Raw genomic sequence first — 17,615 nt, 5'->3', positions numbered from 1 at the left:
GTCCTTCATTTATTCATGAGTGACGTGAACGGTATGCGGCCTTTGGATTTCTTTGGCAAAAATCCGATGTTGCAAAGTTGTCAGGATTTTAGTGGGTTGACATAATCTCAAAAATATTTGTGGCCGAATGCTGTAGAAAAACGTAGCGGTGTCCAAAAGAATTCCCGAAAGCAGATGCTCCATGAGCAAACGCAACGATACCACCCTTAAATGTACCTTGGTGCCATGACGTCAGGCGTGTAGGCTGTCGCTGAGCCTAGAGCACCCCAGCATATCAGGGGTCTTGTGTAGAGATTTTTATTTTTGTGGTTTGTATTTTGAGCAGAAAATATTTGTACATGTGGGCGTGTGCGTGAAAGTGCGCGCGCATGTGTGTGAGTGTCTGCGGAACCTGCGGAACCTGCGTAGGGGATCTGGGGCCCGACGCAATTCCTCCAGAAATCATTCATGTGGCCACCTTTCATCCTTGGCCGAACGGGTATGCGTCCTTGTACAGCGCGAGTGCCAGTGAAGCACCCGTGATTGCGCGAGAGGCTTTCAGACGAAGAAGATGCAGCCACCCCGTGCAACCCGAGGCCTCGGCAAGCACAGCGGGCGGCAGCCGAGGGCACCCAGCCCCATGTCCCGCGACAAGGCCCGGAGGACGACGTCGTCGAGGCAGCCGAAGCGCCGGTCGAACGCTGCCGACCGGGAGGTGCCGAGAAAGCCCTCTCCGAAGCGGCGACCGAAGCGGGAGCATGAGGCCAGCCAGGGCCGCGTGGAGGGCGGGGAGCCTTCGTCACACCTGGAACGCTCCAGCCGCGCCGTGTGCAACCGGGGAGGCCGCACTCCGCCATCTGATGCCACGACGAGCGGCGTTTCTGACCGGTACGCACGCTCGCTGAGCACGCCAGAGTAGGTCGAGCCAGTTACCTCAAAGAAGGAATTTTTACTGAATTGTGGTAGGCAGCTTTCTCTCCGGTAATAACTGGTCAGAAATGATCCCTAGGTACTGAGAACAAACAAGGTAGCGGATCCTCTGCAGTGGTAATTTTGATCCATGCGAAGATTTAAAAAAAAAATTGTACGGAAAAGTTGTAGCGAGTAATTTTCATATCGCCAAAAGCTTTCGTGACGGCGGGGGATTAAGTTTAAGGGGGGCGGGGGCTAGTTGTTATGGGCTTAGTTGTAGAATCACCGCAGCGCGAGAAGCTGCAACGGAAGCGACGTCGTGCCGGGTGGCGCGCACTTGCGGACGGCGGCACCGCTAGAAACCTGTTTTCGCCAAGAGCGGCGGGTTTCTGTTCCCGGGGGGCGAATGGAGCCGACACCCATTTTTGCCGATCCGCAGGGCGGAAAGACCAATGAGGGATGGCGGGTGTGATGCCGCGCTGGTGACGTTTCGCGCTAAACTGTTCCCACTTCCCCAATCGAGAAGGGGCGTTCTCGGTGAGAATAAATTTCGTCTGCAAACGCGGGGGCAACGTTTATAGAACCAAGGTCAGTTTTAAAACTCTCCGCCTCCGCCATGTCAGCAATACGGCGCCCGAGCGACCCACAGCGCCAGGTGGCGTCGCCGTCGCAACCCGCTCCCTTCAGCCGCTGGGGAAGCACGAGCGAAAGCAGCGCGGGCCGCATCTGTACTGCCGTTGCGAGCTTAATCGCGAAATATGCCGATCACCGTGTTTATAACCTTTTATTTACGTTTGTAAGTGGTAAGTCTAGCCACATGTCACCGGAGCTACGGCGCTCAATCGGCGTCAACCATTGCGCAGTAGCCGCTTGCATTTCAAAGGCCGCGCGGCTTTGTGGCTGCACTTCCGCGTTCGTTTAGAGCATCGTCTGCCATTTCACATTACATAATTTACGTTTCTTGTTGAGGCGGCTGCATATTCTAACCCTCTAGGCAGGAAATGTGGCTGGTGCGTTATGCAGAGACATTAGTGAAGGCTGGCAAACATTGTCATCATTTCGTTAAAAAAGCTTTATCGGTTGAATAAAAGAACCAAAAAGAGGATATTTTTTTAGTTTCAAGGTAAGGAGATATTTTCACGGGATATCCCTCTTGGCAAAAAGAATAGGCTGTCAAGTATCAGCTTCGCGTGGTGATGGGGCCGAGAAGGGAATCAAGACGAAGACGACGATCGCAGTGCGCCCGGCACAAACCGTATCTCTGTGTCTCCGCTGCAGTGCCTAGTAGCTCTGTAAATAGTGCAAATACCGCTATTATAATCTCGTCTACTTCGTGCCGGTAAATGAGATTATAGTAACTGTATTTACGCTATTGACAGAGCTTCTAGGCACTGCAGCGGAGACAGCAGCTGACCGAAATAGTTACTTCTTCCCCGATTGAAACACTTTTAAACGAAAAGAAGCTATCCCTCTATTTTCTGAAGAACAACAACAACAAAAAACCAACATAACTTCTATTGTAATCTCTGCCAACATTCTTTCGCCAGCTCGCCAATTGAAAACGAACTCCTTCATGTTTCTCAACGAAGGTTTACTGCTCGCTGCCAGCACGTCTAAATTTGCAGCACTTTCTTCGGCTGCACCGTTAGCGCTTGTTTTGGCTTTCTGTGCAGACGAGGTCTGTGCAACAATCTGCATGTTTCGGCGTGGAAATTTCTTTCTATTTGCCGGCGGCTTGGATAGGTAAGGAAGCAGGTTTGGAAATATTTTCGGGACGGCTCCTTCGACGAGGCTCCACTTTCCTCACTCAGTTTCTACTTTTTCACTGTTAATGAAGTGGGTGTAGCTCTTTGCTATGTCCTCAGGGTAAAAATTCACGCCACACGCGCGATTTGGCTGAGAGGTTTCGGTCGAGACACGCATTGGCACGGTACCATATATCTACACGAAGGCCGAAGTAACTTGAAGTGCGGGAAAAAGCGCCTTTGGGTTTGGTTTCCCCTGTAACCACCCGTGCAACCGGGGACACAACACGCCGGCATGGTGCTCACCTAACCATCTACAACTGGAGTGCGCACGCACGCACGCGCACGCAAGCACGCACGCGCGGAGACGCTGGCCGCACAACGGCAGGTGTATCCCTCAGAACGTGCTGACCTCAGCTGCCTCCTCAGCCACCCGGTGCTCCGCGCGGGAGCCGGGTGCGACTGCAGCGCCATCAATGCGGCTTGGTGCGGCGGCGCCGGGAAACACTTCGAAGTTTTACAACTGACCTTGGTTCTATAAACGTTGCGCGGGGGAACATCTCGGTCGGGATCGCGCGTGCGTCAGGACTGGTTAACCACGGGACCGCCGCCACGGCAAGTTGGCGTGGCCTTCACCGATGATGATGATGATTACTGGCGGTCCATTTGAATCGGGGCGTCGGTTGTCAGCAACCGACTTGCCTGTTTTATTACGCTTACTTGCTCCACTCCTAGCTATTCTTATAGATTTGCCTCCGCCCCCCCCCCCCCCCCCCCCTTGACGGCGCGGCGCCACGCCGATGGCGGCCGTCGTCAAGGCGGCACGGCAAGTTCGACGCTAGTGTGCGCGTAGCTTTACGACATCGCGTGTACACAACAGCCATGTATCCCGTAGAGAAACAGAAGATTAGCCAATCAACGTCGCGCCCCGTATTCATCCTCACCACCAGCCGCTCACCTATTCCTATCCTTCGGTCCCCTATCGTTAGCTGCGCCCTTCGCATGTCAGTCCGCAAGCACATCCCCCGTAAGCACGCCCTCCCCCCCTTCCCCCATGTGTTAACCTCTTCTCTACGGCTCACTTTTTGAGCTTGTTACATAACGTAGTCCTAGCGGGCTGCCCACCAGAGCTGCCAACTCTAGGGAAACTTCCCTAGATCGAGGGGATTGGGGTCGTCTATAGGCAAAAAGGAAATTTGTCAATATTTAGAGAATTTTTTGCGTCTACGTTGTCTTATGCATTGAGTCGTGTAATTGTGCCCTTTGTTAATTTTAGCACTTTACTTTCATATAACGATTAATTTCAGCTTCTCAATGAAGCGCAGATATTATATCACATAAATGTGCATCTATCAATGCTATCGCTCCTGCGTTGGACAGTATTTGTGTAAATTTTAAAAGAACGTAACTGATGAATTTTATAAACTTGCTCGCTCAAATATATCATGCACTCATGCGCTCATAAAGAAACCTTGCGGTCTTGTGTATTTCGGTAATCGTAGTGGGCGCTTTAAATGCGGCAGTATTGGGATCGCGTTTGCCGCCGCTCGCGCGATCACTCTCATGTGGCTGCTACAGCTAGCGACTGGGACGAGCGATTGCAGATCCCCGTCGCATCGTTCGTCGGGTCACTCGCAAAAGCCGCTCCATGTGATTAACGCTAAACATATTATCTGAGGGAAAACATCTGATGACAACATTCAGCAAAAATCTAAGGAATTATAGGGAATTTCTTTATCAGAGCTGGTGGAAAAGTGGCTGCACAGGTTGGCAGCCCTGCTGTCCACTTCTAGTTTACTGGTCGCCCATGCCTATTGACTCGTCATGAACTTAGGAGACTGCATTGCGCAAATGATGAGAGACAGAGAATAAAACTATTCAGATGCTAACTGGAGTGGCTCAAAACATGTAGTCGCCCCCGCACTCTCGCTCCTTCGTGTAGTCCCGCGTAATGAAGATGCCCCTCCCCCCCACCGGTACGGGGTCGCCTACCAAGACGATGTCACGTAACACGGGCGCTTTCCTAGGCGGTATCCAGAACTACATGGTCGCAGCTTTGACAGCGCAGTGAAGAAACGCTTCGTTGACGACAGGAGCAAAAGCAGTGCCTTCATCTCCCGATCCAGGGCCACCGGACAGCAGAGTGCGCGCGGTCCGTGTGGAAGGACCCGCGGTGCCCGAAGGCGCGCGGAAGAAGCCAGTTGTCCCCGCGACGAGGAACCGCAGCCCTGCTGGCGGAGGTACCAGACAGTGCTGCTCCTGGGCACGCTGGGAGTGTTCATCGTCGCCTGCGTGGCAGCTGATCTGGTAGGGAAGAAGTTTGCTGCGAGGCTGGCTCAGCCATTTATTGTAGTGGAGCGGCAGCTCGAGGAATGGTTTTTACACAGCTGTTTTACCGTTCTTTTAGCAACGAGTCTTCACAACATCATCGCGTGTGTACCTGTCACTAAGATGGCCAGCCGTACGCTTTTAGCACTTTCGTTACCGCGCCTATTCCCATCGATAGTATGTTATCGAGGAATACAAATTCAAATTTTGGCGCTCACCGGGCGCTTCTGAACAACTACCGTCATTCAAAGGGTGAAAAAGAAACTATTTCATCAGTTTCGCTTTCGAGTTTCTTTTCTCCGCCGCGGGGGGAATTTTTAAAGCTCCTTCACAGTCGGGGGCGCGTGGTTTCCGTTACGGCGTCAATGTCGCTGGCCGATGCTCTACGAGAATGGCGAATTTTGACGGATTCCGATGAATCTGAGCTGTAATCTCTGGATTATGGTAGCAGCGCAGACACGTCAGACGACGTCAATTCGTCAGACTTCAGTACAGACGGCGAAACCGAGTCAAACTGCTCCGGAAGGACAGCAGGTATCCGCCGGCAAGTTTCGCTTTATCCTCGGGTCGTTCTATCGCTGAAGCGTTGATGCAAACAAATCCACCCTGTTCAAAAGGTCACCGTCTTATTTGAAAGGTGTCGGCTTCGTTCGGGCTGCACCACTTGGCGCCGGAAGCACAGAGTGGGGCCAACCTTTGTTTAACCCAACAAGGAGAAACGGTTTCGCGCGGTTGCATGATAGGCACTAGTGCTTAGTTTTGTATGTATGCAAGTAACGTTTGTACTTGGAGACTTCGTATTTTCAGTAATATTCTATAAGGGCCTTGTACTCAAAGTGTATGTTTCGATTCTTTTGTTTACCCTGTGCAAAGTAGCATTGATGTTCTCGCAGTTTTTTTCGTTATTTCTTTTTGATAATTTTTTGCTAATATTAGTAATAAATCTGTTGTTTTATATTAACCATGTTGGAAAACCCTATCCTTCTTCTATCATCTGATAGCTTACACATTAGCATCGGTAATTTTTTGTGGCAGGAAACAAATATTTCTCGGACTACCTAAAAACAACCGATTTTTCCGCGGTCAGGAAATTAATGCGAGAGCATTAGATTTTTCTTTAAAGGAGCCCGTGAAGCACAAAAAATATCCCTGAGGTATACACAGAAGCCCACAAAAAATCTAAGCGCGAGACGGTGATCGTGCGCCGGTAAAGTGCCGGAAGTCTGTCGGAACAGGCCTTCGAAAAATGGCTCTGAGGGCTCTGTTTCCGTTTCCCGACGCAGCGCGCGGGAAATGGAAACACGAGCTCGAAACGAGGGTAAGCCACTAACGCATGTGCAATACGAGCAGTCTTGACAGGTGACGGTACCGAGACGGCGAAAAGGAGGCCCTCTGAGGTGGCAGGCCATATGGTAAAGGCGGTGGCGGCAGAGTTCAACAGAAAGGTCAACAGCAGACAAACAGATGGTATTGAGTGGGTTATTATGAGGCTTAACGCGCCGACGCTGCACAGGCGATGAGGCGCGCCGTAGTGGATGGCTCCAGATTATTTTTGACCATCTGGAGACTTTTAACGTTCGCCGAAATGTCAAACAAAATATATGATATAACAAGACCTCCACACCGTTTCAAAGTTCCAAGCATCCCCGTGATTTTCGAAGGACTCAGAATGCGAGTAGTTGTCATGGGATACTTGGAGATAAAAACCTAATATTTATTCCCCTTATGGAATGCCTCTTATTCCAGGGCAAAATATTTTTGATTGTTTTTATTCCTGCCTTTTTTACGTCCTGCTCCTTGCTTGAATGTATTTATTCGTTGATTTAAAAGTAGAGCAATGAGACGGGTTTTTGGACGCCAGTACCTGTCACTTGAAAAATATATAATGAGTCCCTTGGAGCACACGTAGGTTGCGGGAGAAGGGGGCTGAGCAATTCTTTTCTAACTATATTCTGTTTATAAAAGGCTTAAGAACAACTTCCAGTAAAAACATCTAGCAAAGCCGGAGCAGAGATTGCATTCATTCTCTAACCCACTTCTTGATTTCACGGCTATTGAGGGCGTTGACAGCCGTACCAACGCTTCACATGTCACCCGTGCCACAGTACGTATTCAAATGCAGGTGGACCGCAAGTACGTTGCGGCTCTTAGAATGAAGGCAGGTCAGGCGAATGTCCTGAGGGTCATGGCCAGCGAGGCGACGACTGCCTCCAGCCAGACGGGCATTTCCTTGGCGGCCAGCGCAAGCTCCGTGGTGGCGGCCGGCAGTACCGCAAGTCCAGCTGAAACGTCAGCGAAGTCATCGACCTCCAGGAAAAGCGGCCGGACCGACTTTACTTCAACGATGGCCACTGGAGCTGTGCAGGGCGGACCAGCAAGTGACGCAGGAGTGAAGGACGCGGTGGGTTCTCATCTCCTAACTTTGAGTGCCCGTTATTTTAAATAAAGAATCGCCTGATTGTCAGTTGAGTAGGCGTGTCAGAACTGGAAGAAGGCGGGATGGTTGCTGTTTAAACCATGTTTATACAGCTTCTCGCATCGACCGTGCCAAGAACGATGCTCCTGGTTTCCCAAGGGTATAAGGCAAGACTGGTTTTATTGGTGGGTCGGGAAACTTGTTGCTATACTGATAAAGCAATCCATTTGTACTTGTGTTTAACAAGTGCGCATCCCGAAGCCCCAGAAAAGACAGTAATATTAAGGGAATCGGGGCAACAGCAACATTGATTGATTGAGTTTTAACGCGCCGACGCGACACAGGAGATGAGGCCCGCCGTAGTGGAGGGCTCCGGATTAATTTTGGCCACCTGCGGAGCTTCAACGTGCGCCGAAATCTCGACCACACGGGCGTTTTTTTTCTTTTCGGCTGCACCAGAAAAGCGGCCGCCGCGGCCAGGAATCAAACCCGCGACCTTCGGCTCTGCTGCACAAAGTAACAGTATTATTATTAGCGGCAGCCGTTCACCCTTGAGGAGTGCGCAAGCTACAACACATCAGTCCTGGTGCGGATGTGTGGAAGTTTCGTGGTTACTAAACGTCGATTCCGTAAATGCTAAAATCTGCAGTGTTTCTTGCTGTGAGTAAGTTTGGAATCAATATTTGTTGTTCTCTGCAATCAGGAGGTCAATGTAGATTAGGCGTTAGATACGTTGTCTTGCCAGTATCATGTGCCGACATCGGACCGGTCGGTTGTTCTAGGCGGGTTGCATAGTTGCAGCGACCAACCGGGAATACTTATTCATATGCTGTTAATAAGATCAGGTTGGTTACAAAATGGTATGTAGTACATGGCTCGGCACAATCCAGATCCTTTAATAGTTACAGTACAAGAAGCAGAGATTTTGTGTTGCTCACTTGCAGATACGAAAAGAAGGGGTGTCATAGTGAGAACAATCTGGCGTCTGGTCCGAATTCAAAATTTTGTGGGTTTTTTTGCTCACTACACAACGCAGAGTTTGGTTTGAACTGACTGCTATTCTGGTTTAGCTGTCGTTTCAAAAATATTTTATACAGACAACTCTTACACATCGTTGTGCGCAAAACCGCGATGATCGAAAAAACTGCAGCCGCCAGGAATCGCTCGTCTTCCGCGCCACCTTCACAGTTGTATCTTGCAAAGTAGGCACGTTAAAGGAAAACGAACCTAACTTTTAGGATACTACCTGGCTTGCGCACAACTCATAAAAATATGAGAAAAGAACAAGAAATGTGCTTGTACACGCTTGTTCAATCTCTCGTTGAATAAAGCGTCGGTAGTATTTCCGGCACATTGAAGTTATCTATGGGAAATAAACAAGCGTGGTAAACAAAGCAGGGGTGCAAGGAGCATGCCTTTTCATTAGGTATCTTGCCTTGCGGTACTAATCACATCGGTTGACCTACCAGAAGCAGTAACAAAAACGGCAACGTTGCAACTAAATGGAGAAACGTGCACTCACGTGGAGCCCATGTGGCGTACTGCATGAAGCGTGCGTGTTGACTATGGTTGGGATACCAGTTTTGAATAGCTAAAAAGCCTTTTAAGGCGCAATTAGAATGCCAAAGAGCCATTAGAAGAAATGGAGCGAGGTTTCCACCAAATAAGTTTATTTCAATTGTTCGACTTCGGTAGTTACGCGATTTCACAGATGTTGATCAAGAAAAAGACAGAAAAAGCGTTCGTCTATGTGCTGTGCTCATCTGCGCTCATGCACATCTGCGTAGATCTGTTACGAAGGTCGCATCGGCCAAGTGCCTTTTGTGTACGCATGTTTTTTTGTGGAAGTCGCTCTGACGCTTTCAAAACATTCTCAGATGGTCCCGGCTTCACGCCACGAGTAGCGTCAGCTTCTAGGGTTGTGCGAAGTTGCAGAAGCTCTGCTTGCGCAAGGCGGAATATTGAGCCCAAGCGGGGAAGTCGCATCCGTGCCACCATTCCCGTTCTCCCGGATTTCCCGCTAGATTTTGGCTTTCATGTCCCCGGCGCCAGTGGTGGCACCATAACCAAAACATCTCTCTAGGGTGCATGGTTCGCAACGAACATGGCCGTTGCAAGCGGTGCAAACAAGAGGTGATTAAGAAGACGCTGCAAAAATTGTCGGCCGAAATTCTGTGAACGGGACACAGTTAAGAGCCAGCCCGTGCGCTCATTCTTACGAGCGGGTGAGTGACCTTCTGTAGGTCCATCTTACAACTTATGAACACGGCGCGACGCTTAATGCGCACTGAGAGGCGATAGAGTTGAAGGTGCCTATTTGTGTGCCCTGTCGATAACCGCTGGAAAGCATGCATTCTCGCCGAATCGGCGCCTTCCCGTTAAGCCATATCAGGTTACGCAATTCTACAATAGGGAGTTCTGGTGTAGCGGGGCAGCAAGTGTAGCAAGTGTGTTCTGGCGTAGCAAGTGCAAGCGCTGTAAGAGCGGAAGTAATTACCGAATCACATCAGTTACAGACCAGGAGGGCGCGCAACGATCTTTTTGACAAGTTTATTTAAGTGTACCTCACATCTAACTGCAGCCAACGTAAAGTTCAAAATCCAGTTGGCACAGTCATGTTTTGTCATGTTTTACTGTGTTCATTGTCGGATTTACACGCATTGATAAATTGATTGATATTTTCCTTCTCGTACAGCGGCTGTCTATTTTATTCGTTTTTGTCTTTTTTGAACAGTCAGTGCAGTATAATATTCAAGCGCTTCAGCAAATTATCGAGGGAAAAAAGCGATATGGAAAAGTGATGAGTAGTAGCGGGGAAGAGAACTTGGGAATACCATATATCTAAGTGGGAAGTAAACTAAAGAAAATTACCGGGCGTTTGTTGTAGAAAAAGCTATAGTCCGGAGGCTCGAAGATGAACTGGTTCGAGGTGTCTTTCTTACGCCACACTCGATTTAAAGCCATGTTCTTTTTTCTTGCTTAGAGGGGTGAAAGTTGCTAGAAATGAACGTCTTGCGCATCAATCCCTCAAGCCTTTGTAGAAAGTGACGGGTGCAATTATTTCCCAGTGTAGAACTCACAAGCTGCCACCTTTTTGCGAGCTCCCCTCAAGAGATGGCGCAGCCTGACTGCAGCTCGTAAATTTGCTTTTAACGTCGGCTTGTGACTCCTTTTCATTTACCTCTCGTCAGTTTACTGTACCCATTCGTAACCACGTCATCGCGGGAAAATACCGTCATTCGTTTTATTTGACATGAAATGAGCTGCAGTTTCAAGATTAAAGAACTTGGCTGGTGATTACGACACTCCCTAATGCGATATTTGGGCGCAGCAGCAGTGCGCTGTGGCAGCACTCACTCGTGGCTTCCCTCGGCGGCAGCGATGATGAGCCTCTGCGTCAGCGGCGCGAAGTGTGTCTCAGGAAGGGACCATGAAAGGCGTCTTAAGCGAACGCACATCATAGTCACGCTCACGTCCCCTTCACGTTTTAGCCAAACGTCTCGCCGTCGAGCGCCTCGTGCGGTAACAGCATACTGCCCCCTCCCCTTCCCCACCGCACACTTCTGTAGAGCGCTGGCTCGCTTTGCAACGTCGAACCGCTCTACTGTCCCAATTTCGTGACACTCTATTCCTTCGCTTTCTTTAATCGTTCGCTTTTTCTTTCAATCGTCCGTCTTGCCATCGTTCACTCAGTTACGCCGACAACGCGGCTCACCCAGAGATGGCCGCCAAAGGGCTGCGCCGTAAAGGTATTTCAACAATCAGATAATTTGGACAACCGCTAATTTGGGTCAGTCACAAGTGCTGAAAAGCTTCTTGTAAGTCAAAATCTTTTTGTTTTTGCCAGTATGTAAAATATTCCAGTGAAGTCCACGTAAAAGTTGGCATGAGTTATTGTGACAAGGCGGTTTTCTTTGTGGAGCGACAGGATTCATGGCCTCCTTAAAGGGACACTGAAGTGATTTGTAAACATTGCGGGATTTCTATCGCTAATTGTAGTCCGGAGTCCATAGGCCATGTTTCGGTGATTCTGAGCGCGTTCACGGGAATTTATTTAGTAGAAAAATAAATTCCAAAATACTGTCCTACTCTCTGCATCCTCGTCCATTTTCTCTGGCGTTTTCGTTTGACGTCAGGAGGAGATGACTTGGCTTGACTGCGCTACTGCACTGCTCGCCGACCTTCTGACAGAGTAGTCGGCCCAGCGTTTAGTTCGCCGGCCGCCGACGGGTAGTCGTAATTCGTTCGCTCAGTTGAAACTTAGCCACGACACGTTTGGTAATGGAAGAATGTGCCTTTCTTTACTTTGTTAATTTGTTAGACTGTATCAAGCCCCGAGTCCCGGTCGCTCCACACAAGCGCTGCACAAGCGCATATGCGACGCTTCGCTGACTGGTACGCTACTTGAAGGCCACTTGAAGGCGGGAGAAGTCAGTGAAGTCAATATAGGTATACTAAGGAAATAAAATCAACCGAAACGCTTACCGTACAGCGTAAAACTAGGGAGCATGAAGCACTTTTTCGCGCTGGGTGAACAACCACATCGGTCAGCATCATGACTACGTATCTGCGAACGCTTTTCCGTCTAAGAGATGCAATTGCTAGACGTGAGATTATGTAGAAATTAAGGGGACGCTTACTGCACGAGCACTATAGAACAAATAGTCACCTAAGCTGCTGGAAATGCTAAAACTAAATGAGTGTAAACTGTTTATACATTATATACCTTATATTTCCAACTGTGGCGGCGCTGGCGCGTGGTTGAGTGGTGTGGAGTGCTAGTATGTAATTTTGCAAGTCGTCGCAAGTTAAAATTCCGGAGGGCACATTATTTTTTCTGTAAGTTGATTTTTTCGTTTTCTGCCGATGTTTTCTATACTGAGTTCACCATTTTTGGGCCGTAACTTTCACTGCTCCACGAACAAGTTCGCAGAACGCACGCAGACTGGCACTGACGCGCTAGCGAGTTCGCGTTGGGGTGCTGTTGCCATAAGCACTGACTGTTTGCGGGCAGTGGACACTGGCCAGAATCGGCAGACCCTTGGGCTGGTGCGAACACGCTTTTTACGATACAGGCATGAGTGAGGCGAGCTCCAAATATGGGGGAAAAGCGCATGACATTTGAGCGTCTGTGGTTACGCGGAGAGTGTTTATCTATTGCGTAGGCCTCGGCTAGTGATTGCTACGATTCCAAGCCGTCCTGGGAGGCTTATTTTAGGCATTTTACAGCCGACAACATGGCAGAAGCGGGGTATGGCGATTGTTGAGATATCGAGAATGCCATCCAACGATAACGCCGGACGTCAAGCATGTTGTTTTACAGAACTTAATACTAACCTTTGACATCGCCCAATCACGGTGAACATCCTCCCGACGTCACAGCGTTTAGTTGGTGCGGCCACCGCAGACCGCGCATAGTAGTTTTTCTTTTTTCGGGCTTTATAAAATGATTACCGACTTATCAACTGGATAAACGATGAAAAGTGTGTTAATTTGGGCCAGTCTACGCACTGCAAGTAAAAACGGGAGCTTGACAAATTTACGTCAGTGTCCGTTCAACAGTGAATATGACCCTTCTTTACATCGTCGCACAATTGCAAAATAATTGGCCATTATTGCCGTAATAAGTCCGGTTAGCGTGACTATTTTGTGTGGCGAGAGCTAACCTAACACAGCGCCGCTGACTGAGAGGACCTGCAACAAATAGACACCCACTTGTGTACACACAGGGAGATAACAGGGCTCAGTGCGGCCCCGTGCGCTACACGTACTGCCAGCGGCTCCGGCACGAGTTCTACTACGACCGCGAGAGGGCCGCCTGCGTCGGTGTCGCAGCAGCCTCTGAGCACGCAATGGAGCGCGAAGCAGCTTCCCGCCACGTCGGCGGCGACGTCGGCACTCAGGCGAAGCTGTGCAACATCAGCCCCAACCGGTTCGTGTCCCTGGAGGCCTGCCGTCGGAGCTGCCAGGGCAGCCAGCCTGCCGCAGCGTCGTGCTTGCTGAAGTCCGTCTTCTCGGAGTGCCCCAGGTAAAATAAATGTTCGGCCGCGTTTCTTGCACGCGGTCCCTCCAGAAACAAAGGAAAAGCGGAGAAATAAACCAACATCGGAAAGGCTGGGATGCTCTGAGCAGTGAGCATCAGCCATTGTGTGTCGTCGACTCACAATTCCTGCAGGCTCGCGCTGTTGCATTTTTATTTCTTTTAGCGTTTGCGGAGCCGACAGCTCGGTGGCAAGCGAAGTGCCACACATCCAAGCGCGAACCGCGACGGCGTTTCAGGCGGGCCTAGTAACAATGGCACCCATGCAATACGACAGGCAACTGCACTTTGAGCTTTCAAAGCCTGACGCTGATGTTGTTTAAAAGCGTGGTTGACGGGTTAGCTGGAAGGTGCCACAGTAAGAGGAATTAAAACCTAGCTACTAGAAACCTACGCTTTCTTGGCAAGATCAGCCTTTAGTGTTATTATTTCTTATAATGCACCTTAGCCATGTTGTAGAGCACACGTAAAATTGGGCTTAGGCATGCCGTCACCGAAAATCGGAAAGCGTCGTTTCGAAGGCAAGTTTGTAGCAGGCTTGCAATGCAATTTTGCTTTCAGTCATTGAAGGAAGGTGTACGCCTTGGCAAACGTTTGGACTACGATAACTATGCAGAGAACTGGACACATGAAACATTTCCACGTCGCAGCGAGCAACAACGTTCGGCGAGGTGGTTCTTTGACGGCCGACGGTGCCATTCGTGGGACTACACGGGCGGCCGCTGTCCGGTGGGACGTCTCTTCCGTACGCGGGGGGAATGCTCACTAGAGTGCGTCGCTCATCGTCGTCCAAGTGCTACTAAGGTAAGCCGACCGTAAATTGTGCAAATAGCAACCAATTACGTTTTCTTCAGCGGAATGGGAAGCGGAAAGTGGCGAGAAGGCAAGTAGTCCACAAGCAGGCGTTGGGAGTGCGCGCCAACAAAAAATTAGTGCCCTTCCACTCTGTGAAGATGGATGACGTGAACAGCTGCACGCATTTCACGGAGTGCACGAAACAACACGTTTCTTCGTACCTTTCAATTGAGCAAACTTCCCAGCCAATTCGCAAAATGAAACTTGAACGGACTCGACCTATATTCTATCGGGCGAACATGGGCTGTATGTTTCCCTCCCTCGTCGTCCGCACCTTACTTCATGTGTAACACACCAATCCAGTCAGCTCGACCACTGAGTACACCGTACAGGTCCCATGGGGCCGTTCGACCTGAAAGTTTAAACCTCCCCGCCTATAGGGGGCGGGACGATAAAGCGCGGAGAATGAAACCAATGAAACCACTTGGACGGTGGAACCTATAGATGCGCGGGCACGTTTCCCTTCCCTCTGCTTCCGGCCTGCGCACGCATAAACCGGCAAACTGTTAAGAAGGCGCGCTTAAATGTGAAACACACCGGCGAGAATTAGTGATCTATGCCCACCAGATAACTTGGAAACTCGCTCAAAAGATCGTTCTTTTTTCCCCGGTCTTGACGCTATTCGACGGCGCGAATTGCGTCACTGAGGCCATGTAGCGGCTGTTGGCCGGTTTTCCTTCAGTTGTTACAATGCACGCTTTTCGATAGCAACTATAAAAATAAAGCCGCAAAAACAAAGCAGAAACGGAATGCGTATCTGGTGCGACAAGCAAATCACGCAGTGCCGCTCCGTGCTGGCGATAACTGTATCTTTTGCAATGCTTCGATACGCAAGAGAAAGAGTGAAAGCGTTTATCAAAAGTGTTGCAGTGTCCTTTGAAGAGTACGTTGTTTCTGCTTCGGAGTCCCCCCTCCGCCTCCCCCCCCCCATCTACGCACCCACGACACAAATGAACACCTCTACGAATTCTTAACTGAGGATGTAGGAGATGCATAGTACCTGTGGCAGAAGGGCACGCTCTACCCGCGTTATTGCATTAGTAGAACCACCGCCATTACCTAGCCGTAGTCTATATAATATACTGTTTCGGTTTAGCTTGTGCTGTATGGGAGCGTCTGCATTGGAGCGTCTGTGGGCTGCGTATGGGAGCGTCTGTGAATTTTTCATCGGTTGTTACAACTTGCTCAGTATTACAACCCGGTGTCCCCGTACTGTTGCAGAAGTCCAAGAAGAAGCAATCGTGCGGCCGGCCCCGATCAGAGCCCTGTCGGCGCCGGCAGCCAGCGGTCTACCCCTTCTTCGCCCACGTCTCCAGTGAAGACGGCCGCGTCCGCTGCCTGCGAGCCTCGGGGACTGTGCTCTTGGCTCGGCGCTGTCTCGTCGGGTCCAATCGTTTCGCGACCGCAGAGCAGTGCCGTTCCGCCTGCGTCCCTGACACGGACAGTGAAGGATCCGAAAAGGTGTCGATAAGGGCTCAAAACCATGATGGCCGAGCTACCAAGAACCGGGTGAAGAAAAAGAGGTCATCTTATAAATGACAAAAAAATCAGTTGAATATCCTATTCTCACTTTTTGTAGGCCCCAAGGTTCAAGTCAACATGCCATCGCAATGATATGCTAGAACCTGGTAGGGTTAATAAACATGAATATGTAGGAAATTCTTCTTTGACATGAACCTACGTACATATATTTTTGAATAACCAGGGGTTAATGCCAGTTATACTCCATTCTGAATTCCTATGACGCACCAAATAATAGGCACCTTAAAACACGCACATTTTTCTGCAGGATTTTTTCCAGTACCTGGTCCTGGTGATGCGCTAAGAAGACAGCATGATTTCACCATGTTTCACCGCTACCTGCGGGCAGTATGACGAGACAAGCATAACTCAGTCTTTTTGAGCCTTTTGGATAGCTATTGAATAGCGTCAATTGGCGGTGAGCGGGACCACGGGCGGCGCTGCGAAGCGCGTCACCGTTACGTCGGCATAGGGATTCGCGCATTTGTCGTCTGCTTCACTTGGGTTCGCTCTCCGGGCTGTTTCTTTGTGCGCGGTTAACGTTTCATGCTTGTCCGCACCAGATTTTGCGTATGCGGAACTTTTTATCATAATAAAAGACATAAAACCGCATACACTAGGTGAAGGCGCGGTAGCAGGCTTTTCATACCGCTCTGGGAGAAACATTGCCGGCGTCGCTCCATTCCTGCGAAGCCAGGCCTGGGCGGAGCGCAGAGAGTCGGAACTAGGCGTCAGCTTCGGTGTATCGAGAAATCTCTCGAACAAAGGGAACAATCAGTCTAACAACCGAACACCGGAAATGCAAGACAAAACAAATTCCAGGCCTTCGGGGATGTCGGCTTTGGCAGAAGGCATTAAGATTCCCAGTAATCGTATGGAAGGTAAAGGTTTTTGCAAACTTGCTGAACACTCCAAGGTATTGCATCACATCACTTTACGTTGTCTTGGCATGAAAGTATGCCGACATGCAGTATGCGGCGCAAAAGTTGTAAGTTGAGTTGAGTTCCAAATAACCTACGGTGTGAATAGGCGAGTGCTGGTTTTTTACCGTGCTTATAACCAGTATGGAGGCTTATTGAGCAAAACGAGTCGCATACATGGTAAAAATAGAGTAACACTATGCTGCTTCAAACCTCGATAGAGATTTCAGTACATTTTCCTTAGCTATACCTTCCCAATATTCAGATACGCGTTATAGTAAAACTGCACTCAAGAAGGGAGGAGCTGCTGGAGGAGAAAACTTTATTCAACTGTAAAACCGAGTTGATTAGTGGGCAGGCGCCTCAGTCCAGGACAAGAGTAAGAATAATTTTTTTCAATTCATCAAAGGCCAGGATTTTTTTTACTCCTGAAGGGGGAAATAATAAAGAGCTGCTTGGACATATTCATCGATTTCGGTTTTTGTTGCACTGAAAACCGGCCCGTATACAATCTATTGCGTTCGTCAGCGAGTATGTCATGCATTCAACACTGTAATCACGTCGTTGCGGGTCGAGATTCAGTTCGTTACGATAACGATGGTTACGATAGAAATCCGGGGAACAAAAGCCACCATCGACTATTCGACAACGTTGTCTGCGCCGTTTCACGGTGCTGTACCACAAACCTCATTGCATTTTCATGTGAACGAACAACGCACGCTGCGCATATGCACCTTCTTGCCCGCAACCACAATAAAAAAATTGTGAAGAAGGGAATGTATGTTATATAGCCTGAAGAAAATATCGCACAAGAACTTTGGGAGCCTCCCAAACATCCAAAAACCTCCTAATAAGACGTTTGTGATGGTGCAGAAAACTGATGCATTGGGCACAGAAAA

General features: G+C 49.4%; 1 protein-coding gene across 1 annotated transcript; it reads left to right on the top strand.

Annotated features, from left to right (window-relative positions):
• Nucleotides 1–550: 550 nt before the first annotated feature.
• On the top strand, nucleotides 551–16,951 carry LOC144167879 (uncharacterized). The gene is made up of 6 exons (XM_077697023.1): nucleotides 551–894; nucleotides 4,763–4,943; nucleotides 7,087–7,365; nucleotides 13,110–13,408; nucleotides 14,071–14,224; nucleotides 15,497–16,951. Exons 1-6 carry the CDS (start codon nucleotides 551–553, stop codon nucleotides 15,812–15,814), a joined length of 1,575 nt encoding a protein of 524 aa, XP_077553149.1. The 3' UTR covers nucleotides 15,815–16,951.
• The last annotated feature ends 664 nt before the right edge of the window (nucleotides 16,952–17,615 follow it).

Source organism: Haemaphysalis longicornis, unplaced genomic scaffold, assembly GCF_048455015.1.
Source record: "Haemaphysalis longicornis isolate Haplotype H1 unplaced genomic scaffold, Haemaphysalis longicornis Haplotype H1 scaffold_2, whole genome shotgun sequence".
Lineage (NCBI taxonomy): Eukaryota > Metazoa > Arthropoda > Arachnida > Ixodida > Ixodidae > Haemaphysalis > Haemaphysalis longicornis.
The sequence above is the reverse complement of the archived record's forward strand: the minus strand, read 5'-3'. Positions and strand labels throughout refer to the sequence as shown.